Source organism: Equus quagga, chromosome 21 (genome assembly GCF_021613505.1).
Source record: "Equus quagga isolate Etosha38 chromosome 21, UCLA_HA_Equagga_1.0, whole genome shotgun sequence".
Taxonomy (NCBI): Eukaryota; Metazoa; Chordata; class Mammalia; order Perissodactyla; family Equidae; genus Equus; species Equus quagga.
In genome coordinates this window covers 36793022-36819668 of record NC_060287.1, presented here as the reverse complement: position 1 = coordinate 36819668, position 26647 = coordinate 36793022, and the positions used below count along the sequence as shown (strand labels likewise).

At 46.9% G+C, this 26647-nt stretch overlaps 1 protein-coding gene across 1 annotated transcript in view; it reads left to right on the top strand.

Annotated features, from left to right (window-relative positions):
• LOC124231507 (PR domain zinc finger protein 15) overlaps positions 1–8144 on the top strand; it is a 74837-nt gene extending 66693 nt beyond the window's left edge. Inside the window, exons 22-24 of the mRNA XM_046648321.1 lie at positions 1404–1484; positions 3116–3325; positions 4622–8144. Of these exons, the coding sequence (XP_046504277.1) occupies positions 1404–1484; positions 3116–3325; positions 4622–5101 (771 nt within the window). The 3' untranslated portion in view covers positions 5102–8144. The remainder of the gene's footprint in view (positions 1–1403; positions 1485–3115; positions 3326–4621) is intronic.
• The last annotated feature ends 18503 nt before the right edge of the window (positions 8145–26647 follow it).

Sequence of the window (26647 nt, the reverse complement as noted above, 5' to 3'; positions counted from 1 at the left end):
GGTGGTGATGATGGAGGTGGTGGTGATGATGGAGGTGGTGGTGGTGGTGATGATGGAGGTGGTAGTGGTGGTGATGATGGAGATGGTGGTGATGGTGCTTGTGTGGAAGTGACAGTGATGATGGTGGTGGTGGGAGTGACAGTGGTGGTGGAGGTGGGAGTGATGATGGCAGAGATGGAGATAGTAATGACAGCAGTGGTGGCGGGTGGTGGTGGTGATGACGATCGTGGTGGTGGTGGTGCTAGAGACAGTGGTAAAAAGCATGTCAGTGGCATCTGGCTGCTGTTACTCAGTTTTGTAGCATCAGTCACACACGGGTCCTCAGTGCCACCCTCAGTGTTGGTGTGAACTTAACATCTGCGCCGCCTCCTTCGTTGGCCGTTCTTTCAGAGCAGGGCCAGCTCTCATCTTTGAACAGAGGCCTAAAGTGCAGTTTCCTATCATCTTTCTTAACTAAGCCACACCCACCATGTATCATCTGTAATTTCCCATGTGTGTTTTCTTTAGTTGAGCAAAAATTTAGAGATGTTGCTAAACTGTTTGAAGAACTCTTAACAGACAGACTTTTGTAGTTTTCTCCAATCTTGTATAGCTTTTCCGCAGCGAATTCCCTTCTCTGTAGCCGCTCCCCTCTGCCCACCTCCCCAGTGCCCTCCGCTCCCTCTCTGCACTCATGTCCCATTGTCTCCCTAATAACTGAATCCCCTTAAGGAGTCGTAGTAACCAGTACAAACTGGCATGAGCAGGTTTGTGGACGAGAATCGGGCAAGACCTCCTGAACTGTCGGGTGGGACACGCGAGGAGCGCCTTGCGGCCTGAGGGTCTGCGTGCTGAGGACCATTTAGTGTGGCTCTGGGACGGACATGGGGGCGGGCGGTCACGTCATCACAAAATTAGTAAGTCAAAGTACCTGGACATGTGTCAAGTTAGAAAGTAAAGTAGTTAAGGTAGCAGTGTCTCATTTTTGGTGATCCCTTGCAGGGCAGGGTTACTGTCCTGTATCTGTGCCCGTCTGCTCTGGTTTGAAATAACAAGATTCACTGAAAATTCACTTGCAGAAAGCACATTAGTATGGGGCAGGAAAGGGAGGACATGGAGTCTCCACCCTCAGGGGAGGACGTGAGATGACACACAGACAGGTGCCGGGTGACGTGCGCCGTGTGTAAGCACTGCAGAGACTTGAAATGAGGGCCACGGATGGGGCAAGGACCAGCCTGGACGGGATTCTGGAAACGAGGTTTCACCGTCAGTCCTGAGCAGAGCTGGGTCAGAAACACCCGGGATGCCTTTGAGGGAATAAGTCAGTTGTCAGCCAGTCCAGCCGTCTGGGTCCTGCCTGCCATGAACCTGGGCTGGCCTTTGGGTGCAGCATCCATGGCTCACTGCCCCGTGCTCCCTCGTAGGTCCTGGCCGTGAGGATCGACGACCTGGACCACCTCCCAGAGACCACCACCATCGATGCCTCTTCCATTGGCATCGTCCAGGTGAGCACGGAGCAGGCCCTGCAGGGTGCGTGACTTCGGCCCGGGAACTTCTAGATAAGCAGGCACCCGTTAGATAGACCCAGAGGCTCAGCCAGGTGTGGTGAGCTGCCCTCGGGCTGGCCCCCAGAGTCTGCACCATGGGGTTCCCCGTCCCGTCACCCTTCGTCATTTTGATCGGTCTTCTCCCCAAGAGTCTTTTAGTTTCTGTAAAAGTTTCTAGAACTTCAATTTTCTTAACGCGGATATATTTCATTTTGGAGGATAGATGGTATATTAGAGTTCTCTGGAGGTTTATTTTAAGGAATTGGCTCACGTGATTGTGGGGTCTGGCAAGTCCAAACTCTGCAGAGCAGGCTGGCAGGCTAGAGGCCCAGGAAGAGCTGATGTCGCAGCTCGAGTCTGCAGCCCGTCTGGAGGCAGAACTCTTCCTCCAGCAGCAACCCCAGTGTTTTTCTCGTAAGGCCTTCACCTGAATGGGTGAGGCCCACCCACACCACAGAGGTCAATCTGCTTTACTCAGCGTCCCCTGATTTAAATGTTAATCTCATCTAAAAAATACCTTCACAGCAACATCTAGACATGTTTGACCACACAACTGGGCCCCCCAGCCCAGCCAGGTTGACACTTAAAATTAACTACACAGATGTTTTCCAGAAAAACTTAGTATCATTAGATCGTTAAAGCAAAATGACTTTAAACATATTAAACTTATTTTTTAAAGGAATTTTTAGTTAATACCTTCATAAAATTTTTTTTATAGTAAAGAGAATAGGTCACGCTCTCGGTTATTTTAGAATCACATTTGTACCTGTTTTATTTGAATCAGTGCTCTGTGCACAGTGCTCAGGTGGCTGGGTGGGCCTGAGCGAGCATGACAATGCCCGTGTCCCACCTCTCCGCAGTGCCCCAGGGACCCGTAACTCACATCCGCCCCTGACGAGGGAATCCCACAATGGCCACACCCCGGCAGGCTTCCTCTGGGTCTGTCTGCCAGTGAGTGGTTCTAAGCTGCCTGGGATGGCCCCGGAGGTCAGGAGGGGTGCTGGGTGACCCTTGCTGGCCACCACTGCCCGGTGGACTCTGTGACGCTGAGTGAGCCCAGCCGTGGGTCAGAGACTGGCCACGTCGCTGCGGCTCACAGATGAGTGTGGGGGGCACCCATCCGGCGTCACCCCTACGGCCACACCCTAATTGCTGTCCCGAGGGAGAGGACCGCCCCGGTCCTACGGACAAGCCCGTTTTGATCCAAGATTGTTTCCAGAGGGAATGCGTTTCAAGCCTGGGCATGGGAGCCCTGCTGGGAGAGCATCTTCAGCTCAGGCTGAGCTCACCGGGGCGGAAACAATGCCTTAAATAAATTTGAAGTTTATATTTTAGCACTAAATGTGGCTTATAGAAATATAATTTGTAATTTCCTTCACTTAAAAAAAAAACAGACTGAAAGCAACAGGGATTTGTCCTAGTCCTTAGAAGCAATAGTGAGCAGATGAGCTGTGGTCACTGTTTCCTGTGGCAGCTTGGTGGCCCGGGAGCGTCCCCACTGACCCCGGGGTCCGTCCGGGGACGGTGCTCTGGCCACCGTGGGGTCACGACCCCTTGACCGGGACGTTGCTGGACTTCTTCTCCTGCAGCCTGAGCTGGGTCTGGAGCAGGAAGATCTGGCCGAGGGGAAGCATGTGAAAGCCGCCCGCAGGACTCACAAGCGGAAGCAGAAGCCGGAGGAGGAGGCGGGCGCGCCGGGGCCCGAGGATGCCGCCTTCAGCGAGTACCCGGAGAAAGAACCCCCGTTCTCCGGCGGCGTGGGCGATGAGACCGACTCCGCCGTGCAGAGCATCCAGCAGGTCTCTTCCTCGCTCGAGCTTGAGTCGGGGCCCGGTCCCTCCGTGAGAGGCGGCTGCCCTGGTGCGGCCGCGTTGCCTGTTCTGAGTGCCCGACGGATGCCTGGGCTCCGGGCTGCAGTCAGCACGGCACCCCGTTCTTCACTGAGGCGCTGCTCCACCTGCGCCTTTCCAGTTAGATCTGGAAATCACACTTGTCTCTGTGGGTAGCAGCGTGATGTCATAGCATGTTCAGGAGAGCTGTCTCCCCCGAGTGGGAATTGGGTTGTTTCCAGTTTGGGGAGCTCGTAAATGGCCTAAGCATGTTCCTTTATTGTGGAAGGGGGCCCCATGCCCCTGCCGACCGTCAGGGAGAGCCCAACCCTGAGTCCCAGAGGACCCATCCAGAGAGGGTTGGAGAGCGAAGGAAGGATGTGCGCAGCCAGCCAATCCTGCTTCTTTTAATGGGACCTTCCGATTGGCTCGGCCTTCATCACTTTGGTTTTGAGGCCCCCGCATCTTCAATCAGTGTGTGTCTGACCCTCTGCACCTCTCTTGACCTTGAGATGGTGATCCTGACTGCAGACATTCTTGCATTTCTCTAGCTCTTCCCTCTCTAGGGGCAAGAAAGCTGCTTTCTTTTTTATACATTAGCTGTTGGTACTGCAGACTTGTTTATCACCATTTTTAACATTGTTCCTGGGGTTTTCATGTACCAACAGCCAGGCACGTTAGAGGAGGGAATGGACAATGATATGCATCTGTCTTCTCTTTTCTTTTCTTTTTTTTTTTGCTGAGGAAGATTCACCCTGAGCCAACATCTGTTGCTAGTCTTCCTCTTTTTCCTTGAGGAAGATTCGCCTGGAGCTAATATCTGTGCCAGTCTTCCTCTATTTTGTATGTGGGTCGCCACTGCAGCATGGCTGCCAACAAGTGGTGTAGGTCCCAGGCCACAGAAGCAGAGCACGCTGAACTTAACCACTAGGCCAGAGGGCCGGCCCCACTTCTGTCTTTTTCACCATTGTTTTTCTCTGGTTTTTCCCCAGCCAGTGGGATCATTTGTTCTCAGTTCTAGCTAATGGCCTCTGCATTTATGTCTGTATCTTGATTCTCTTTTTCACTGGAATTCTGTTTCTGGACAAACTTAACTCGGTTGAATCTTTCCCCCGGGGCCGTCTTGCCTCTCCTCCTTTGGGGTGGGCCTCTGATAATTCCAGTGCCAGAATACACCCTCGTCACAACACGCAGCACGGAAAGGTTCTTCCGGGCTCCATTTTGCAGAAACTATTAATCATTTCATGTTTTGTGTGACTCTTGCAGGTGGTGGTGACGCTGGGTGACCCAAATGTGAGCACTCCATCCAGCTCGGTCGGCCTGACCAACATCACCGTGACCCCCATCACCACTGCAGCCGGGACTCAGTTTACCAACCTCCAGCCGGTGGCCGTCGGGCACCTGACCGCCCCAGAACGCCAGCTCCAGCTGGACAACTCGATCCTGACCGTGACCTTTGACACCGTCAGTGGCTCCGCCATGCTGCACAACCGCCAGAACGACATCCAGATCCACTCCCAGCCGGAGGCCTCGAACCCGCAGTCCGTGGCCCACTTCATCAATCTGACCACTCTGGTCAACTCCATCACGCCCCTGGGGAGCCAGCTCAGCGACCAGCACCCGCTCACGTGGCGGGCGGTGCCCCAGACGGACGTCCTGCCGCCCCCACCGCCTCAGGCCCCGCCGCCGCCTGCCGCCCAGCCCCAGGTGCAGGCCGAGCAGCCGCCACAGATGTACGGCTACTGAGTCGCACTGCCCAGAGCTCAAAGCAGAACCACAGAAAGGTTTCCATTGTTGTTTTTGAGATTTGTTGGCTGGATACCAAACAAAGAAAAAAAATCACATTGCAATGGAAGTAAGGTTGACTTAGCTGCTGCAGGATGATCTCCAGATGCCCCAACAGCCACTACCGTCTGTCAGCTTAACTCAAGAAGTGCCCCCGACAGGCCCGTGTGAACGCACGTGGTTCCCCGCTCTGCCTTAGTGGGCGTTGCGCCCCGGGCCCTGGGCACGCCCCAGCCTCTCCCTCACGCCTGTGTCTGACGGACACAGGGTTTGGGAAGGGGAAACAGACAGAGAAGCAAAATCCCAAGGGGCAAGTGCTATGTTATTAGGAACATGAATGGTCCGTTTTGTTTTTTCCTTTAGAACTCAGTTGTGTTGAAACATAGACAGTGCTCAGATGTGGCAGCATGCTACTGTGGAACACAGTTTCCTCACTTCTGGATTTTTTTTTTTTGCAGATGAGCAGATAGAAGTTAAACTAACCGTTATTCTGTTCTTTGAAATTTGAGTCGAGTTGAATTTGTTACCCAGCTTTGGGCTGAAACCATGTGTGAGAAGATGCTCTGTGATGGCATCTGCCCTGATCCCCCTCTGGCTTCAGGTTCATCATGGACAAGGGGTCCTGTGAAGTCGCTGACCAAGGCCTCTTAGTAACAGAACCCGTGAATCGATTTTCAGTATCGTTTTTCTTTTTTCGCTTTATTTCAAGCATATATTCTGTGTTCAAGACTCTGTTGTGGCCGTGTTGTTTTCTGTTTTCTTTCAACATGCTGAAGTCGTTTGCACTGTAGGACTGTTGGTCTGTGTCCAATTGTGCACAGCTGCCCAGATGCAGAGCGTGCCGCAAGTCAGCCTCATGCTGTCCCTTCTGGTGGCTCCTTGGGGGTCGTCTCAGGATTCTCTGCCATCCAAATATATTTATTATGGCTGAGGCTTAGCCCAAATCCCCTGGACTGAAGGACAGGGAAGAAATTCATGTCTTCTTTCTGTTTAAACTTTAATCCCAAAGGTTGATGTTGTTTCAAGACCCATTTTCTATAAAAATGTGGAACGAGCATGACTCTTTATAGTGGAAAAGAATAGGTTTTTCTGCAATACAAAGATACTGCTATTTCTTGCCAGGCAGTAATGACAGCAGAAGAGCTTAATCCACTGGGAGAAGCATTACACCCCTAATAAATGACTGTGCTGACAAACAGCCAGCTCTGCTTCCCCGGGGACACACACTCTCCTACGTGGGTACCCATTTCAGGTGCAGCTGGTGGTGGGCAAGGCTGCCCCTGGTCATCGAGGCCACAGCCAGCAGCCGCCCTGCTGCTGCCCAGCCAGGGAAACAGAAAGAGGCGTGGGGAACGAAGTTTGATTTTTACTCCCCTGATATTTTTTAACAGTATCCAAGTTGAGATGATAAATTTGTCTCACTTTGTCCTTGATCGCTGTTCGTCCCCGGCTCTGTGTTACTTGGGGAACCATCCTGAAGAGATACTGGCGAGGAGTCAGGAGTGGATAAACGAGGCCACGGTCATCTTAGGTTGCCCGTGAGGCAGAGGACGATTCGTTATACAAAATGCACCTTTCTCAGCACCTCATCTTATTCCAAACAGCACGATTTTGAGGCTAGGGCTAGAATTTGTTGTGTGCAATACATGCCTCCCTGAACGACAGAAATTCGTCACCCAGGCAGCAGATGTGAAAGGGGGCTCCGGGTCCACGTTGTCCACACTCACACAGCTCGTTCAGACACTCCCAGCTCTCACCTCGCAGTTGAATTCATAGTACGAGATTGTTGGAATTTTTAATTTATGATAATTATTTTTATGTTATTTATGTATATAATTAACTGCTTTATACATAATAGTTTCATCAAATGAACTGGTCTAGGGGTGACTTATTTTCTAAAATATTGTCTCCATTCTCCCAGTAGAAGTGGTCCAGCTATCCATGGAATCATCAAGAGTGCCAAGGTTCCTAAGATATTTTTTTAAAAATCACCGACAGTTTCTTTTTTGCATTTGCAGAATACAAAGGGTGAAAGACCGGGTAATCCAAAGGTGGTTAAACATCTACAGCGTTTATCATTTATTCCTCTTCCTTACGGAAGAAAGGCCTTTTAAATCACAATGGTATTTTTTTAAAGAAGTTGTTTTTGTGCCTAGAGTAAAGAACGCAGCAAGTGGTTTTAAAGAACCTAATTTACGTTGTGTGGCTCCGGAGTACGGGTCATTTACATACGCAGACAGACAATAATACTTCTTGTTATAATACGTGAGAACTCTAAATAAAAATCAGATTTACTCCTGAGTTTTCTATAGACTTATTTGGTCTCAATAGGGCCACTTTCTGAGGCATTAGAGGTTCGTGTTTTCGTAAAACAGTAAGAAACTGGGGAGCAAAAAAAATTACTACTCGACCAAAAGGGTCCTCGACTCCAGATTGTTCTGTGCATATCTCACTGCTTACCAATGGGAAGTGTTTAATTTTTTTAGCTGATCCCAGGTGCACAGCTGTATCCAGAGGAGAAGGTTAGATCGAACCATTGTGGCCACCAAGCTCTGTGAAACCGTCTTGGTTATTCTCCATTAATAAATCATGGGAATTGACTTTTGGCCTGTGAATTTGTGAAGTTATGTAGTTCTGTGGCACAGGATGGCATGAATCTAGCAGAGCCAGACCCCGGGGTACCACTCACCATGAATCACATGCTCCGTGGTGAGGAGGGGACTGGGTCTCTGGGATGGCTTACGTGTGGGATGTGCTCTCCGTACCAGGTGCCACCTCGCTGAGTCCGACAGGGAGCTGCTTTGGAGAATTCCAGGCGCGGGAAGCCGATTCATGGACCTTCTGAGTTCTGTCCGGTCACAGTGTCCAGAGGTGTAAAGCTGGTGGCTTCCCAGCTCAAGGCAGTGTCTGTGACTTTCCCGTTAGATTTTGAAAGGCAGTAAGACTGTTTTGAGAAGTTGAGTGTGTTTTGTGTCCCTTCGGTTTGTACGACAACAAATAAAAGGTGCCGTGACCTGTGTTTTGTTTCGATTGCTGGCCCTCTGCTCAGACTGCCCGTCCCAAGGAGTGGACGTGCTTGGTGTATTTTGAGAACAGTTATAACTCTTGATGCCACCCACATCTTGCTTTCTCTCCAGTCCAGAAGCCGTGAAACATTTGGGTTCTCTGAAGTGTTCCCTGAGAGAGTGAGGGATCAGAAGCTTCCAGAGGAGTTAAAAAAAGAAAAGAAAAGAAAGGCAACACAGAGGTGCAGGTAGCATTTTTGGCAAAGCTTAGATCAAGAGAGAATGGGCACAAAGATGGGTAGCCAGAGGAGGGGGAAACTTACAGCGTTTCTTTGGGCGGGTTGTCTGGAACAGTCCCTTATTTTATTGATCAAATATTAAGTTGGATATTCCTATTTGTTAGGAATAGTCATTTTAAAGTTATAAAATACCTGAAACGTCACCCAGTATTCCAAGAATTTGAATTATGAGGCCCTTGTCTTAGATATTTTAGTCATATTTTGGATGATACCTGGGGGCAACTATTTCTCCTGCGGGTGAATGGGATTCACTCATTTAATGTCCAAGAAATTATGAGCACCTTCTTGTCGGTGCCAGACCTGTGTGGTTCTCTTTGCACACAAATGCGACCTTTCAAAACACTCCAAAGGAAGAAATTGTGGCGATGTCGTTTGTACACGTTTGGTTCATCAATGCCCCTGCCAGTCTTTGTGAAGCACAGATTAGCACAAAGGATTTGCTCTGCTAACAGCCATGTGATGTGATGAAAAACTAACCGTGTCCATCTGTGAATCCAGTCTTTTCAGGCCTTAAAACAAATTCTGATAGAAAGGGAGAGATAACCAGGCCGCTGGCTGCTTCAGCTCAGCAGTTTGTATGTGGTGGTGCAGTCGGCAGAATTTTCCGGAAGGAACCTGGACAAAGAGCTGGCTGGGACCACCCCTCCCACCCAAGCCCTGCCCCCTGTGGAGCTGGAGCTTCCCCTCCCTGTTTGGGGACCGCAACGCCCCTGGGCCCCGGGGTCCCCAGGTGTGGGCAGTGGGCATTCCCAGACACACAGATCACAGGTCACCTTGGAACCAAGTGGCCTGCTCTGTGCCCATTGACAGCTCCCCCTTCCCACATTTGCTGCATGAAGAGGGACGCCCGCAGAGGAAGGTGTCCCTTCAGTGGGGCTTAGACCCACGCTGTGTCTTCACAGAGAGCGCAGCCCAGGATATTCTCGGGGAAGAGGGAGGGTGGAGGACCCGGACATGGCACCTGCTGATTACCACCTGTTCCACTCAACTCCCCAGGAAGGCTGGTGCGTCATCTCCATGGATGACAATGGTCCGAATCCAGGGCTTCCCTCTTCCCTCCTTAGCTGTAGCTGCAGAACGAGTAGCAAGGTAAAGAAGGAAGGAGGGGGACCTGCGGCTGTGTTGTTGGAACTGCCTCTAGAAACCGGAAGGCTGTGCCATCTGCTTATCTCAAATGGACTCGGGGGTGGGGGCGATGGCTATGGTCAGGAGTGTGCACTGTGTCATTCGTGGAGTGCCATCCTTTGTTCAATGGAAGCGCATCCGTTCATTCCCACCTGGATATCTCAAAGGGTCGTCGAGCTCACAGCATCTCCCCCGTGGAATTCATGACCCTCATCCCAAACTGGCCCTCCCCCCCACCCTGTCCCCAGCCACAGCCGACAGCCCTGTCATCCAGCTAATAACCCAGAGGCGTCCTGGACACGTCCTTGCTTCCAATTTGCCTCCCGAGTGGTTTTAGACCTGTCCCGGTTTCATCATGTCCGTGACTGTCCCCTACTGCAAGTCTCCAGCTCACAGCACCAGGGTTCTGTGGTCCACACCGTGGTGGCCTCGATGGCTTGTAAAAGTGCCCCTCTATTGTGTCACCCACGCACCAAGCCCAGCGTCCTCCAGTGGATTCTAAGTGCTCTCTGGACATCCCCCGATCCTTTCTGCAGCCTCCAGGCCTGCAGGGCCTCCCTGCAGCCCCTCCCCACCCAGGGTCTCTGCACGTGCTGGTCGTCCTGACCGATGCCCTTCACCTGCCTAATGCCTGCCTGTCCAGATCTCAGCTTAAACATCACTTGCTCAGAGAAGCTTCCTCAAATCCTTCAGAAGCTCACACCTCCCCCTCTGACAGCAAGCTGAATGGGTCAGCACGGCACTCACCAGTTGGCAGTTACGTTGACTGTTTACTAGGGAGCTCATTTGTTCACGTCTGTGCCTCCCTGTGATTCAGTAAGCTCCAAAAGGGAGGGGACTGTGCTTTTTCTCTTTGTCATTTCATCATTTTCCCCTCAGCCTCCCCAGCACAGTAAAGCCTGAGGCACAGTGAAGATTAACAGTCAGCCGTAGGCGTGACCGTCACCTTGCTGGTGTGATCTAACACTCGGTCTGTGTGGCTTCACAGGACTCACAGTGGATGGACACTGTTATCTTCATAGACACCATCTCACTCATCATTAAAAAACTCTTTTTCAATCAGAATAGGCTAGTTTCTGATGCAGTAACAAACAACCCTAACACCTTAGTTGCTTAAAACAATTGTCTTTATTGCTCAAGCTCTGTGACTCCTGGAACTCCTTCGTTAGCGTCACTCAGAGAGCACGCCCCTCATGCATCGATGGTGGTCATACCAAAGGGAAGGAAGACCTCTGGAGGGTCTCGCACAGGCCCTCCTCCCATCTGGACACTGCTGCTTCTGCCAAGAGGGCTAGGAACTGGGTTTACCCTTCTGTCTGAAACAGCCAAAAAGCCCAGACAAAATACATGAGACAATGATGTTTGAGACGTTGGCATCTGCAGTGACAGACAGTGGTCCCTGGAAGATAGGAAACAAGCAAGGTGAGCCCTATGATTGCCCAGCTTTCAGCCTGGAGAGAGTTCCCAGCCCTCAGCACAGCGAGAGGGAACCCGGGCAGAGGGCAGCAGTCTCTGAATCGACGGGACGATGCTGGGGTCCAGGAAGGCCAAGGCAGCCAGAGTTTTCCAGGTGGAGGACCAGAGGCGAGAGAGCCGTACAAGAAAAAACTCCAGAGACCAGCAGAGCATCCCCCTGGAGTCGTCAGCTGAGCACTGACAGGCACGCAGGGGAAGAAGGTACCTTCTCCACCGTGCAGAGTGAAAAACCGCATAATTTAGGGAATTTGAGGCAGAGTTCTCAGAAGCATTTTGCATGAACATTAGGGGACATCAGCTCTAAACTCTACCCTGGTCCCACTTAATGAAACTTAAAAGCTTAAAACAGGAAAGGATCAGATTGTTTCCAAGATGCTTAACTGACTCCCAGAACAAAGCTGAAGAATTATTTTACAGGAAAACAGAAGTATCCAGCCCCCAACAATGTAAGATTCATAATAGCGTCCAACCAAAAGTTACCAGGCTTGTGAAGAATCAGGAAAACAGGACCCATGATGAGCAGCAAAATTAGCTAATCAAAACAACTCAGAAATGACAGAATTAGTAGACGAGGACATCAACGGTTATGAATTGTAACTGTTTCCCATGTGTTCAAAAAGCTAAAGGAGAGATTGATCATGTTAGAGGCATGAACGATATATTTTTGAAAACAAACGTAATCGAACTTGTACAGGTGAAACTCAGTGATGACTTGAGAAATATACTGGACGGTGTTAACAGCAGGTCACACACTGCAGAAGGAAAGATCAGTGGACCTAGAACAATGGAAACGACCCCAAATGAAACATGCTGTACAGGAGACCAGAGGAAAAAAGGAACAGAGTGTGAGTGAGCTGTGGGACAACTTCCAGCAGCCCAATATGTGGGTTATTCGAGTCTTTGAAGAATCCTTGGAAGGGGTGGGTGAGAGACTGAAAAAACATCTGAAGAAATAGAGACCAAAATTTGAGGAAAACTGTAAACCCACATATTCAAGAAGCTCAATGAACCCCAAGCACAAGAGTGATGAAAAAACTAGGTCGAGGCATATGATAACCAAATTGCTTAAAACCAGTGATAAGGAGAAAACCCTACAAGCATCCAGAGGAAAAAGACACATCACATACAGAGGAGCAAAGAGAATGATGCCAGCCGACTTATCAGCGTAACGCCAGCCAGAAGTCACGGGAGCGACATCTTAGAAGCATTGTAGGAAACTGTCAACGTAGATTCTCGACCCAGCAAAAATATCTTTCAAAAAAGGAGGCCAAATAAAGACTTTCTCAAACATACAGACAGAGGCGGAAAGAGTTAGGGACAGCAGAGCTGCACTAAGTAATCTGCGAGGAAGATCTTCACGCAGCTGGGAGATGCCAGGTGGAAACCCAGATCCACACAAAGGAAGGGACCCAGGAAATGGCAGCCAGGTGGGTACATATGAAAGACCTTATTTCTTATTAGACGTATTTAAAAGCTAATTGACTGTTAACTGTAGTCACCATGCTGTACATTTTGTCCCTCGAACTTATGCATCTTGCATAACTGAAACTTTATACCTTCAACCTGCATCTCCCCATTTCCCCTCCCCCCAGCCCCTGGCAACCACCATTCCACTCTCTGCTTCTATGAGGCTGACTATTTTAGATTCCACATATAAGTGACATCATTCAGTATTTGTCCATCTGTGTCTGGCTTATTTCACTTAGCATAATGTCCTCTGGGTTCATCTATGTTGTCACAAACGGCAGAATTTCCTTCTTTTTCAAGGCTGAATAATATTCCATTGTATGCATAGACCACATTTTCGGTATCCATTCGTCCGTCAACAGACATTTCGGTTGTTTCCGCATCTAGGCTGTTGTGAACAATGCTGCAATGAACATGGGAGATCTTTCAAGTGTTCTCACCACAAAAAAAAAGAAAGAAAAGAAAATAGCAACTATATGAGGTAATGGATATATACATTAGTTTGTGGTGGTCATTTCACAATGTATACGTGTATCAGGTCACGTTGTACACCTTAAATACAGGCACACCTTGGAGATGTTTTGGGTTTGGTTCCACACCACTGGAATAAAGCGAGTCACATGAATTTTTTGGTTTCCCCGTGCATATAAAAGTTATGTTTACACTATACAGTAGTTAATGTGCAACCTGTTATATGTGCAACCGCATTATGTGTAGGAAAAAATGTATATACCTTAATTTAAAAATACTTAATTGCTCAAAAATGCTAACCGTCATCTGAGCCTTCAGCAGGTTGTAATCTTTTTGCTGGTGGAAGGTCTTGTAAAAAACGCAAATTCTGTGGAGCACAATAAAACGAGGCATGCTTGCATATAACTTTTATTTGCCAATTATACCTCAATAAAGCTAAACAAATCTAACTGACTGCTGAAAGCAACAATAAGACCAATGGAGCTCATTGGAGTTATCATGGACCTCATAATATCTGTAGAAATAAACTGTGTGACAACAGGAGACCAGGACCCAGAGAGGAGGCGGTGGGAGAGCCCTGCTATGTGGCCCTCCCCCGTCTGTGAAGTGGGAGACTATCCATCGAAGATTGACCATGGCAAGTTAAGGTTGTGGACTGGAAACCCTAAAGCAATGACTAAAATCAAAGAGCAAAGAGTACAGCTAGTAAGCCAACAAAGGAGATGCAATGAAATCATAAAAAATGCTCCATTCATGCAAACGAAAGCAGTGAAAGAGGAGAAAGGGAACAAAGAACGGATGGGACAAACGGAAAACCAATTGCAAGATGGAGATTGACTCTAACCACGTCAATCATCACATTGAATGACCCAACGCCAATGGAAGGACAAGGGTTGTCAGTTGTCAGACTGGATTACAAACAATCAACACCCAAGTCTACGCTACCCGTCAAAGGCCTACTTTAAAATAAGAGTCTGTGCTCAGGAAGGGCCAGTGCCCACCTCTGCTCCCTGATCATTGGCGAGGACCAGGCACAGAGCCCGCCCAACCCCGGGGAGCAGGGAGCTCATCCCCAGTGGGCCTGGACAGGATGAGGGGTGGGCGTGGCTGCAGAGCAAGACTACCGAGCACCCCAGACGCCATGAGGTGGGCAACGTTATCCTCCTGGCTTGACCAGCAAGCAGAACAGTGAGGCCCCGTAACTAGCCCAGGTCACCCTGTTGGTAAGTCGTGGAGTTAGGATTTCACACCCAACACCAAGGATGTCATGTGCCCTTGGCCTCCAGGCGATATTGCCTGGAAGTCTTCCAAAGGAACATCGTGGTAAGTCGAATCATACAAAATTGTCATTTCTGTAGGCCCAGAATTGTCCAGAATTGGTTATTTCATGTGGCTCAAAAGAATGTGGTTGTCTGCTGTCCTGAAAACATTCTGTTGTTGCCAATTTACTTTTCTCAAGGTTTGAAATCTGGAAGTGCAGGATTTAAGTATTGTTGAAGGTTGTAAAGAACCTTTCCTGTTGATGACAAGGGTCGTGAGTAGCACGTGCTCAAGCAAAAGCCCCAGGGATGAGGTGGGAAAGGTGCACGTACTTACAGAGTACTGTGTTTCTACGCAGGGGCAAAATGCTGGCCATTTCAATTTTCTACCGCAGGTTTTCTTTTCTTTTATTTTTTTAAGATTGGCCCTGAGCTAACATCTGTTGCCAATCGTTTTTTCTTTTCCTTCTTCTCCCCAAAGCCCCCCAGTGCATAGCTGTATATTCTAGTTGTGGGTCCCTCTGGTTGCGCAATGTGGGACACCGCCTTAGCATGGCTTGATGAATGGTACTAGATCCGCGCCCAGGATCCGAACCGGCGAAACCCTGGGCCACTGAAGCAGAGCACGCTAACTTGACTGCTTGGCTACAGAGCCGGCCGCCTCAGGTTTTCTTGTACTGGAACTAAGAAACGGAAAGATGATCTTGTGTTTCAGAACTATTAGGCGTGGTAGGCAAAGTGATTTCTGAAAAGATTTTGAAATAATTATAGACCCACAGCAACTTGCCAAGGACAAGGAGGTCCCATGAAGCCTTGACTCAGCTTCCCCTGGTGGGAGCGACGTGCATTACAGAGCACAAGAGCAGACCCCAGGAATCGACGCTGGTTCAGGACGGTTACCTGCACTTCAGACCTTGTTCACGTCTCACCTCATGTATTTAACACACTCTTGTGTGTGTGTGTGTGTGTGTGTGTGATTCATGCAGTTTTATGACAGGTATACGTTAGTGTAACCACCACAATCGGGATCCAGAACTGACGCTTTACAGCTGCGCACCCCCCACCGAGTTCCTAGCAGCTGGCAATCGCCCTCTGTTCTCCACCTCTATAATTTTGTCATTCCAGGAAAGTCACACAAAATGGAGTCACCCGGAATGCAACTTTTTAAAAGTATGGTATATTTGTCCATCAGGGTATTATCCTTTACGTATTATCCAACATGATCTTTTTTTCAATTGAAACTTCTACTGAGGTCACTGTAGATTCACATGCAGCTGTAAGAAATAATTCAGAGACATCCCCAACGCTTTGTTCAATTTCCCCCAGGGGTAACGGTTTGAAAAACTATTGCAATATCCCAGCCAGGGGATTGACTTTGATATAATCCACTGATCTTGCTCAGATTGCCTCAGTTTACTCATTGCAATGGACTGAATGTTTCTGTCCTACCAACATTCATATGTTGTAATCCTAACCCCAAATGTGAGGGTAATAGGAGGTGGAGCCTTTGGGAGGTGATTAAGCCATGATGGCGGAGCCCCCACGACGGGATTAGTGCCCTTATGAAAGAGGCCAGCCCGGTGGCATAGTGGTTAAGTTTGTGTGTTCTGCTTAGGTGGCCCAGGATTCGCCAGTTGGGATCCTGGGTGTGGACATGGCATCGCTTATCAAGCCATGCTGTGGCGGGCATCCCACATATAAAATAGAGGAAGATGGGCACGGATGTTAGCTCAGGGCCAGTCTTTCTGAAAAAAAAAAAAGGGGGGGACCCCGGAGAGCTCCCTTGCCCCTTCTGCCACGTGAGGACACAGTGAGAAGATGCTGTCTGTGAACCAGAAAGCAGGTTCTCATCGGCCAGCACCTTGATCTTGGCCTTCCAGCCTCCAGAACGGTGAAGAAATAAATCCTGTTTTATGAGCCACCCAGCATATGGTATTCTGTTATAGGAGCCTGAATGGACTGAGACACTCAGAGTGTGTGTGTGTGTGTGTGTGTGTGTGTGTGTGTGTGTGTGAGCACATGCACTAAATGCCCTCGCCTGTGTTAGTTTGTGTGTCTACCATCACAGGCAATATACTTAGAATGTCACATTTTGAGATCAGCCTTTTTTCACGCTGAGATCCACCCAAGTTGTTCATTCCTTTTCCTTGCTGAGTCTACTGTGTGGATATACCGTAGTTTGCTGAACCAATCTCTCATTGAAGGACATTTTGAGTTGTTTCCAGTTTGGGGCAATTACGAATAAAAACATTGGTGTACAATATTTTTGTGTACGTAAGTTTTCACTTCTCTGGCATAAGTGCCTGGGAGCGCGATGACTGGATTGTCAGGTCAGTATACGAACTGATCTGGGCAGAAATTGTGGAACCACCTGATAACCAACTTTTAGTTGTTTCCAGTGTGGTTTGGATTTTCCATGTAACTGGTATCATAAGGTGCAGAGGTGGCAAAAATTATTCATGCTGTATTCTGAGAGCAAAACTTAAAATCTGATACATGGGTTCAGGAAATAAGAAAAAGAATTTGGCCAACTCAGATGGCTCATGGAGAGAGAGGACTCCAACGCCTTCATTTTCAACCACGTTTTTCCTAAGTCTTGGGGGAAAACATACTTCCTTGGCCGCCAAATGACCAAAAAAACCCTGAGTTTATTTTACCCAGCTGGAATTATCACTTGAAATTTCTAAGTCTTCACGAGACTCTTGGAAATCCTGATCTCCAATGAGTCAATCTTATTAATAAGATTATTAATTAATTCTTCGACTTTGTTTATTGTTATAATTTTTGTCCCTTGTTAGCAAATGGTAAAACACGATCATTCAAGCCTTTTGATTATTCGCACTATCTAATGATTAAGGGAGGTGACCGTTCAGTAGAAAATGGTTCTTTCTTTATGAAAAGTGATCTTCATTGTGTTGAATGATCACACAACGGAAATGGCAAATAAAAAAGACATTTATTTGACACAATCGTGTGCGTCTAAATTGTGGTCCATTTTTGAAGACTCTGAGGTCCATAGCAGTGTTCAAACACAGAAGCTGGTGAAATATAAATGTACCCCAGTCGGTTTTCAAAAGTCATATTCCCTAGGCTGCCCCCACACATCCCAATTGTTCCTACAGAACTTTCTAGTACCCGCCCTATAGCAATCTATTAGAGAGTCCTGATGGATGAGATAAAAGAACAGGGGAAATTTCCAATAAACACCATTGTGAAAAAAATACCCCTGCCTCTTGTTCTCAGTATCTTAGTATCTCAAGCAAAGATCTCTTACTGCAGATGGTTATCCTTCTGGTAGGTTGGACATTGATTGATCTAGTTCCTTAGAAACTGAGAGCTGAAATACATGTTGCTAGGTTTTCAGTTTTTATGTACGTCTTGTAAGCATGAGAGAAAATATATCACTGAAACGAGTTGTACTTAAATAGCCAACCTGTGAGTTTAGGACGAGACCAGTGATAGTCTGATGTACTGACTCTTGCTTGGGCAGGAGCTCCACCAACATTAGCTCGGTTAATCACTCCCATGACCCCCAGAGATGGCTGTCATGCCCTTGTGAGATGGTTGGGGTTTCTTGTCAAAAGGGAAGACCTCGGGCCGGCCCCGTGGTGCAGCGGTTAAGTTCACACCTTCTGCTTCAGTGGCCAGGGTTTGTCGGTTCAGATCCCAGGTGTGGACATGGCACCGCTCATCAAGCCATGCTGTGGTAGGCGACCCACATATAAAGTAGAGGAAGATGGGCATGGATGTTAGCTCAGGGCCAGTCTTCCTCAGCAAAAAGAGGAGGATTGGCAGCAGATGTTAGCTCAGGGCTAATCTTCCTCAAAAAAAACAAAAAAAGGTTGACCTTATTGCCGGTGACAAAACGTGATCATTAGAGTTTGTCTTAATGAGTCTGTAATACCATGTCTGTAGAATTGAGTTTCCTCTCTGGTATTTAGAACAGTGTCAGTACTTTTGGAGAAACCGTGAATTTTGAGCATCTGCTAGTCCCCTACTTGGGCCAAATAATTCCTTTTAAGAAAAGAACGATGTTGGTGTAGAAATCCCACCCTAAGGTGACATTCTTAGGCTCCTGATTAACAGCATCCCACCAGGATTCGTCAGAATGTTCCCGAAATAACCACTGTCTGAGTGAGGCACCCAATAATACAGAAACTTTTTTTTTTTTTTTAACTGGAGACCTATGTTTTCCCCCTTTTTAATTTAAAAGGCAACAAGGAAAAATTAAATGAGTTTACTGGCTGCTAACTGCCTGTCGTCCATGGCTCCCGCTGGCGAGCTTTCCCACTCTGGCTGTAATTAACCCCCCACCCCACACCTGCCTTCAGGTGGACTCAAAGCCTAAGTATTTTAACTGCTTAGTCACCAGCCGCAGTCAGACTCCTGACTCTTCAGGGCTGACCGCCACCTCCAGCTTGCCGTGCAAATCGCGTGGGAACTTCTTCCCGGTGCGCAGCCCATCCCTGGCTCCCGTGACTCAGAGCTGAGCCGAACGTTTTTTTCCCTCCACTTGGGACCAACTCAAGTTTTACAGCCCTCAGCTGCAATGTGCCACCCTTCTTTCAAACCAAGAACAGAAACACGGCTAGACCGCCCCAGACATGACTTGTTTTATTCTTAATGAAGAAAGTGAAAGAGATTTCTCAACTTCACACCATCGCCTGTGTTCCTATCCAAAAAAACTCGTCGTGTGGGATCATGGAGGGTATCCTCTTTTTTTCTGTTGGAGGTAAAGATTAAGAAGAGCTGATCATAGGCGTGTGTCTAATAACCTTTCACTTCTCAAACCCACAAACTGACTCCTTAACGTGCTGCAGTCCTTCAGCATTCTCTCCAGACGCTTTCTCCTCTCCGGCTCTCCTCTGAACCTTCGAGGGTTCCAAATATTGATCATAAACCCTAAAGTAGGGGCTGGCCCCGTGGCCGAGTGGTTAAGTTTGCGCGCTCCACTGCAGGCAGCCCAGTGTTTCGTTGGTTCGAATCCTGGGCGGGGAATGGCACCGCTCATCAAGCCAAGCTGAGGCAGCGTCCCACATGCCACAACTAGAAGGACCCACAACGGAGAATATACAACTATATACTGGGGGGCTTTGGGGAGAAAAAGGAAAAAATAAAATCTTTAAAAAAAAAACCCAAAAAACCCTAAAGTATTATTTCGTGCCTTCTACCTGAGGGTCTTTCTGACTTGGGCTGTGTGAGTGATTTAGCTCCAATCACTTAGAAACCCCGAGTTGTTTTTCGCCAATTAAACATGACAAGTTTTGTTCTGTCTTTGGCAATAATGTTTGACAAATGTCACTGAGATGATAACCTTTCTAAATCCCTCCCTTTCCTGGGAGTGTCTGAACCAATTTCCTGTGACCTGATGAAGAAAAACGGACATGTTTAAGCTGTGGTGGTGGCGGGATCTATGTAGGGGCAATTGAAGAGAAGCTCAGGGGAGAACGCACGTTCCTCTGGAGGATCCTATACCAAGAGCAATGCTCCAAAATAGAGTTCTTACAGACTTCTTAACAAAAATGCAATGACAAGGCTAAGGGGAAAGCCACTCGCTGCTCACTATTGCTTCTGTTTTTTAATGCGCATGAATAATATGCCCATTTGTATGCAATCTGAGCTCCATCTCTTGTTCTTGCGCAAGAACAGTTCATTACTGTACATTTTGTGGCTTTATTTTCTAAGCACATTACTCCATAGAAACTTTGAACTTCATTTCTTCGATGGTCAGTTTTCCAAGGGAATTTAAATTTGGAATCTATCCAGCATCCAGAGCCTGGTGGTTACATCAAATCTGAATGTATTTTACAAACTTTAAATATTAAACTGGGTCACACCTATTGAGAGCCTGGATGCCCCAGTGCTGAAGTCGTTCTTAGTCTTCTCCTGTTCTTTGAAAGAGCAGGTAGCGGTAGTGACAATTTCAGTTCATTACGGTCCCATCATGACTAGACGCGAAACGAAGCTCAGGATTCTGTAGCTGGCAGCAGACTCTCTTGCATCAATGCTTGGTGTTTTTTACCTTCTGAAGTTGATGTAAATAGAATCCTCCACTAGACAAAAGCCGTAAATGTTAAGTTAATAACCTTTCATTTTTAGAATGTCTTGCAAAAAGTAATGTTGCTTTTATCACAAGACCCAGTTAAAGGAGCTCTTTTTATAATCCACAAGGATATGCCTTCAGGGCATCATTTAGGGTGCGAGCCAGGTAGAACAGTAGGCACCGACTGAGGGAGCGCTCAGGACACACCCTTGGAAACCGTTCTGGCCTGTCCTTCTTGCTCAGGAATGTTTTCCAAAAATATAAGGTTTTGATCTTTGTGAAACAATGGATCCCAGAACACAGTGTGTCAATTGCCGTTTTCTTTTCTTGTAATAAATAAAACACTCTTGCAAGAAATTTTTTTCTGTGGTCGGATTTAACGAGGACATTGAAAGTATGACGTGTTGAAGGTTCTTGAACCATCGTAATATGCTTTAAATTGGGACTTCCTTTTGAATCTGAAGTTAGGGGATGACTGGGTATACAGGACAGACAACTGTTCTGGACAGATCGGCAGATAACCCCTCAATTAATCTTGGCAGTTTAATAGGTCTTTAATGACTTCTTTTAGAGTTGGACTGAAGTGACAAGACTGTGACATCAGCGTCATTGTCTCATTGTTATACAATGAGGTCTCAGACTGTGGACGTTCATGCTGACATCAAATGGGCTCAGAATCCACGCAAATGCTCTCGGAGGCTGAACTCACAGCCCGGCTTCCTCCTGGCTGCCACTGTTAAAACACACTGTGTGCAACCTGGTAGGAATGGGTTTTTCCAGTTAAGTGTATTTCGATGTGAACTTCTTTTAAGAAAAGTTTTAAAAGTGCATTACTTATTCTTAAGACTCGGGGAAAAAATGGAAGTTCAGAAATTGGAGGTTTTAGAAAGGTTTAGGATTTTTTAAAGAGAATAGTGTATTTTTCTATAGCTCTGGTTTTTAATTCATTTAAATGGATAGATCTTTTTTTAATTTAGCAGTCGGATGTGTTTACATTTGGATAGCCATCCAATGGACAGCTTCATCCTAGCTTAAAAATTCCTTGATGTCTTTATGTTATTAAAGATCTTTTTCTGGATATAAGGATAAGGAAAGACATTTTACCAAAAATCTAAGGTGTCTCTAAGGGTGTTTGTCTTCACATCTTATCATAACTTTGGGTGACCTATGGGTGACACAAACTTCTCTTGTGCTGACAAATTTGGGGTAGTGTCTGATTATACAAGGAATCAGAGCGATGGGGCTGTTGGTACAATAACGAGAAAAGAATTTAGCACTATTCTCCTGCAGCATTAACTCTTAGAAACCTTCTTCATTTTGTGCTGATGTGGGGAGCCTGAGGCCCTTGCCTCATAAGCTTATAAACCACCTGGGTCCCAAATATCTCTACTGGATTAGGATGAGCCAGAATGTCCTTGAGTTGTCCATTGCTAAATGGTAAGAACGCAGGAGTAGTACATTTTAAGATCGGGCAGTGTATGGCTGGGCTCTCATGTCCCATAGTAAAAGCTGCCCCTGGCTCAGTTCTGCTTTCAAGATTTGAGGCCCTGTTCATAGGGAGCTTTTCTCATAGGAAATGTCAATTGAAATAAGACAATATTTTCTTCTATGCCTTCACACACACACATTCACAGGTCTCCTGAAATATTTAAATTTGCTGATCATTATTGCGATTTTATCTTTAAATTTTTTATTACAATTTAATTTTATTTAAATTATTTCTTCCTGTGCTCAACCCTTCGGTTTGCACGTGGGCCTCACTGATGTCTACTTTCATCTCATGTCGATTTTCAGGGAAAACTATGAGAGACATGCTTTAAGAATTTTTCACTAAACCATACTTTACTGATGAGTTTTATGTTTCACTTTGGAGCACATGTTTATCAGTGCAGCAACAAACACTTTGCCAGTAAGAGAATTCCGGGGAGCCAGGTTAGAATGCACAGTAAGACGAGAGTTCTTTCTGCTTTTCCTATAAGCACAGAACACTTTATGGAGATTTTGAGACTTAAATACAAAAAGATATGTCACTTTCTAATGTAATAGTCTATTCCAAAAAAGGTATGAATAAGTCACATTTTATAATTTGATTAATTAGCGTTTACCAAAGCCAAGGAAGGAAAACCTAAGATAAATCCCTAAGAAAGTGAAGAATTCATCTTTAAAAAAGAAACATTGACTCTTTATATTCTGAATTTCCTTGTAATGAGGGTTTTTAAGGTGGTTTTCATTCGTTGGCACACATCCCATGATTTGTGCTGAATAGTTTGGCACAGAGAAATGTGTGGTTTTCACAACAATGACTATTTCTCTCCATTTCTTCCTCTGACCCATGGCTATTTGCATTTTCTTGTGCCTGCCTGTAGTGTGTGGGGCACTCCATCCTCTCTGTACCCCTGAGGCACCAGGGAGAGCCCCTGCCAGCTGGTATTTCCCTCCTGCTTCGGGCCTTCCCCTGCCAGTGCAAGGAAGGGAACAGGAAGCCAGCACAGAGGGGCCACTATGCCCACCCCGGAATATTGTTCCAGAGATCATCCTGGAAATATAGGCCCATTCGGATTGTAGGCTAAAATATTTTAAACTACTGCTTTAAAGCATGCCAGAAGTGGGGCCTGCCCATTGGTGCGGCGTCGTGGTTAAGTTCGTACTCTCTACTTTGGCGGCCCAGAGTTCACAGGTTTGGATCCTGGGCGCAGATCTGTGCACGGCTCATCAAGCCATGCTGTGGCAGCGTCCCACATACAAAATAGAGGAAGACTGCAGATGTTAGCTCAGGGCCAATCTTCCTCACAAAAAATGAAGAAGAAGAAGAAAAAAACCATGCCATAAGTACCCTGCAAGTAGTCAGGGTTTGTGGGAGACAAATATAAATTTATTCAAGACAGTTGACAATATTTAAAAATCTTTGATACTAAATTATGCTTTGTGTTTGTGTGTATGTGTGAGGAAGACTGGCCCTGAGCTAACATCTGTGCCATCTTCCTCCACTTTATGTGGGATGCTGCCACAGTGTGGCTTGACAAGCAGTGCTAGGTCCGTGCCCAGGATCTGAACCTGCGAACCCTGGGCCACCGAAGCAGAGCACATGAACTTAACCAATATGCCTCTGGGCTGGCCCCCTAAATTGTGCTTTTAATAAGTAATACAAATATCTTGGCAGTTGCCTGAAGAGGCTTTTATTTTGTTTTGCAAATTGAAGAGTTAAAATCTTGAATCAGAAAAACCATATTGTTTTAATGTTTCTACCGATTTCTTTCTGGTTAGCCACACAAGCTGCCCACTGTGCACCATGGTTTGTATAAATGTCTCGTCCCTGAGAGTAACGTCCCTCCAATCTTGGTGTCTGTGATAACAGGTAAGAGTCAGACAAATTGGAAGACAGTTAGGCAAAGTCACTGAGGTTGGGTGTTAATCAGGGCACGCCGGTGGTAAGCCTGGACCACAGACATATGGTGGGTGTTGTAGACTTCAGTGTAATACCAGTTCTTTCACCATCTTGGAGAAAAGTAAGTGGCTGACTTTTTATGTAATAGGTTCAAAACACTGTCCAAGTGGAGCTTACAGAATCCTTTGGCATGAGAGCAGGTCACCCCTCGTGAGCTCTAGACCCAGGCGCCTCGTGCTCTCAGGGACCAGCTGCCCGGCGGGGGTGGCTCCCCCAGGCGCCTGCCTGTCAATATTTACCCAGGGAAGAGCAGGCTCCCTTCTCACGCACCGGCCTCCGCCCTGTCTGCCCACCGCTTGACGGTCCGCGCACACCGGGTGGGCGCAGAAAAAGTCATTTCCACGGAAAGCGAAAGCACTTAAAAAGTGATGAAAAACTGGAAAAATGGGAGGCTTTTAAAATAATCACCCACATATTTTAAATGTTTAATGAGCTTAACTGCTAATGTTAGTCTCCTCAATGTGAATGTTAATTGAAAATGATTAGTTAACAGTAATTTATCATTATTGGTTCACAAATTGTAACAAAGTGCCACACTGATAATAGTGTCAATAATCGGGGAAGTTATGGGGGGGCGGTTGCAGGGGGAGAAGGGGTACCCGAGAATTTTTGCTTTCTGTGTGTAAACCTAAAACTGCTCTAAAAAAAGTCTATTAATTTTGTTGAGACATACATATATGTATGTATATATATAAAATAATATACGTGTGTATATGACCATGTGTGTATATATGTGCATATATGCATACGCGTTTGTGTGTGATGTGCATGTGTGTGCACGTATGTATATATGTGTGCGTGTGTGTGTGTATAGAGAGAGGGAGGAGCAAGCATTAGTGGGAGATCAAAATGGTTAGCTCCCTTGGAGAGCTCTTCATCAGTATCTTTTAAAGTTGAACATGCATCTCCCCCACAAATTAGCAATTCCACAGCTGGTATTTACCCAAGAGAAATGGCATCCTATTATGGGACGCCTTCAGGTGGGTACACCCATGGCAGCGGGAGGTGAGGGTGTGAGAAGATGAGGATGCTATGTGGCCTTCTCATCGCTGTTTCCCTTTTCTTACACATTTTCACTTCTATCCACGTGATGCACATGCCGTGGGTACCGAAGGCTCGGGTCCTCGGTCAGTCCTGGGAAACTCCTTGCACGCTTTCTTGGATGATTCGCACCCTACCGCCTTCTCTCCTCTCCCTTTCTGGAATTCCTGCTAGTCGGATGTTGGGCTTCTTCTGTGGATCTACTTTACTTTTTCCTTCAATGTTTTCTCTCTTTTCCTTTTGTTGCAATCTCTGGAGGATTTCCTTGGCTTTTTAAAATGTTTAGTTTTGACCATCATGTGTTAGTTTCCAAGAGTTCTTTCTGGTTCCCAGTCCTCTTTCTGTCGCCTGTTCTGACCCAATGTCATTGGTGCAACATCTTGTTCCTCTGAGATGACACACAGGTCTTTCGTTTTAAGTACCCACCCGCCTCGTCTCTCAACTGTCTCTGTTTTTTCTTTGTTCCCATTTTCTGATTGTTTTCTGTGTTTTCTCATCCTGGAGCCTTTCCCCAATCCCCGCTAATCCTGAAGGCTCTTTGGGGTTGGGTAGGGCTGGTGGACCCGTCAGCGTCGCGGGTCACTTCCACAGAGGGCCCCCAATGCCCCGGTGTAGACAGAGCGGCTCTTCTCTGTGGTGGGCGGTGGGGGTGGGGGTGGTTCTGGTGACAGTGCTCTGGGGAGGGGGCTCTGGTGCAGCTGAGCAGGAGAGTCTGGTTCAGGTTCACGCACATGCACGCACATGCATACACACGTGCGCAAACACACGGTAAAGAAAAGCACCTCACACCTTAGGAGGGAAGGCCATATAAGGATAGAGTTTTATAAAAATTAGTAAACTTTTCACGTATTCTGCAGTCCTACCTTTGATCTTTTCCAGCTTCCCACTAAATAGGTCTTACATTTGAGCCGTATCTTTAATAATATTGACTTTTCCTTCAACAAATTAAAAATGTGTTTAAATAACATATCGTTTGTTTAAGCTTTAAATTACAAATGAAATGAGGAGTCACAAAGCAGAGGTGTGTTTGGAAATAATTTACACATTACGTTAATTAAAGTCACTTTCATGGGAGATCCCTCGAGCTTTGAAACCGCGGACGCCTCCGTAAGTCAGCACCCGGGAGCGCCCACGACCCCTCTGCTAGGACAGTGTGTATGTGACCGCTCTGCACGACCCTTCCAGACCTTCAGAAGAGGAGTCAGAACTGGAACCAGTTACAGAGAACATGAAAACCCTGATTTCTGCAGAATTATTAGTTGCGTGTATAACTCGGACCTACTGTTGATTTATACCTTGTAAATGATAGATTATTACAGAAAAGGAAATACGTGTTACTGACTTGTAAAATTAAGAGTAAAAAATGAAAACTCATGATAATCTCACTATTGCTTAAGGATAGAAGTAACTAACCAGCTAGGGAGGGGGGTGGCCTTTTAAGAAACTATAAGTAAACTTGAATAATACAGCTTATCTTTTGTTCTTAGAATAGCCTAAAGGCTCACTGCATTCAGTACGACGCAACGCACTTGGGTAGAAATGGGAGCTTAGTGTTTATACAAAATTAGTGGGCAGGCAGGGCGGAGGAGGAAGAAAGAGCATTGCTGTCTGGAGGAGCGAGCCCCCTAAATACGTCTTCACCTTGCGGGGGAGAACCAGCGCGACTTCCAGCGCGCCTGCATTATCAGTGCTCATTAGCATTGCTGGTTATTCTGTGCTCCTATCTCCCTTTCAGATTCAGAGCTCCTTAACTTCCATTCTCTCATACCCCAGGACACAGGTGACGACAGAACCTGAACATCACATTTCCTTTATTCCTCAACACACACACCAGCCTCTGAACAACGACGCCCACAGCACGATTATTGGAAAAGGT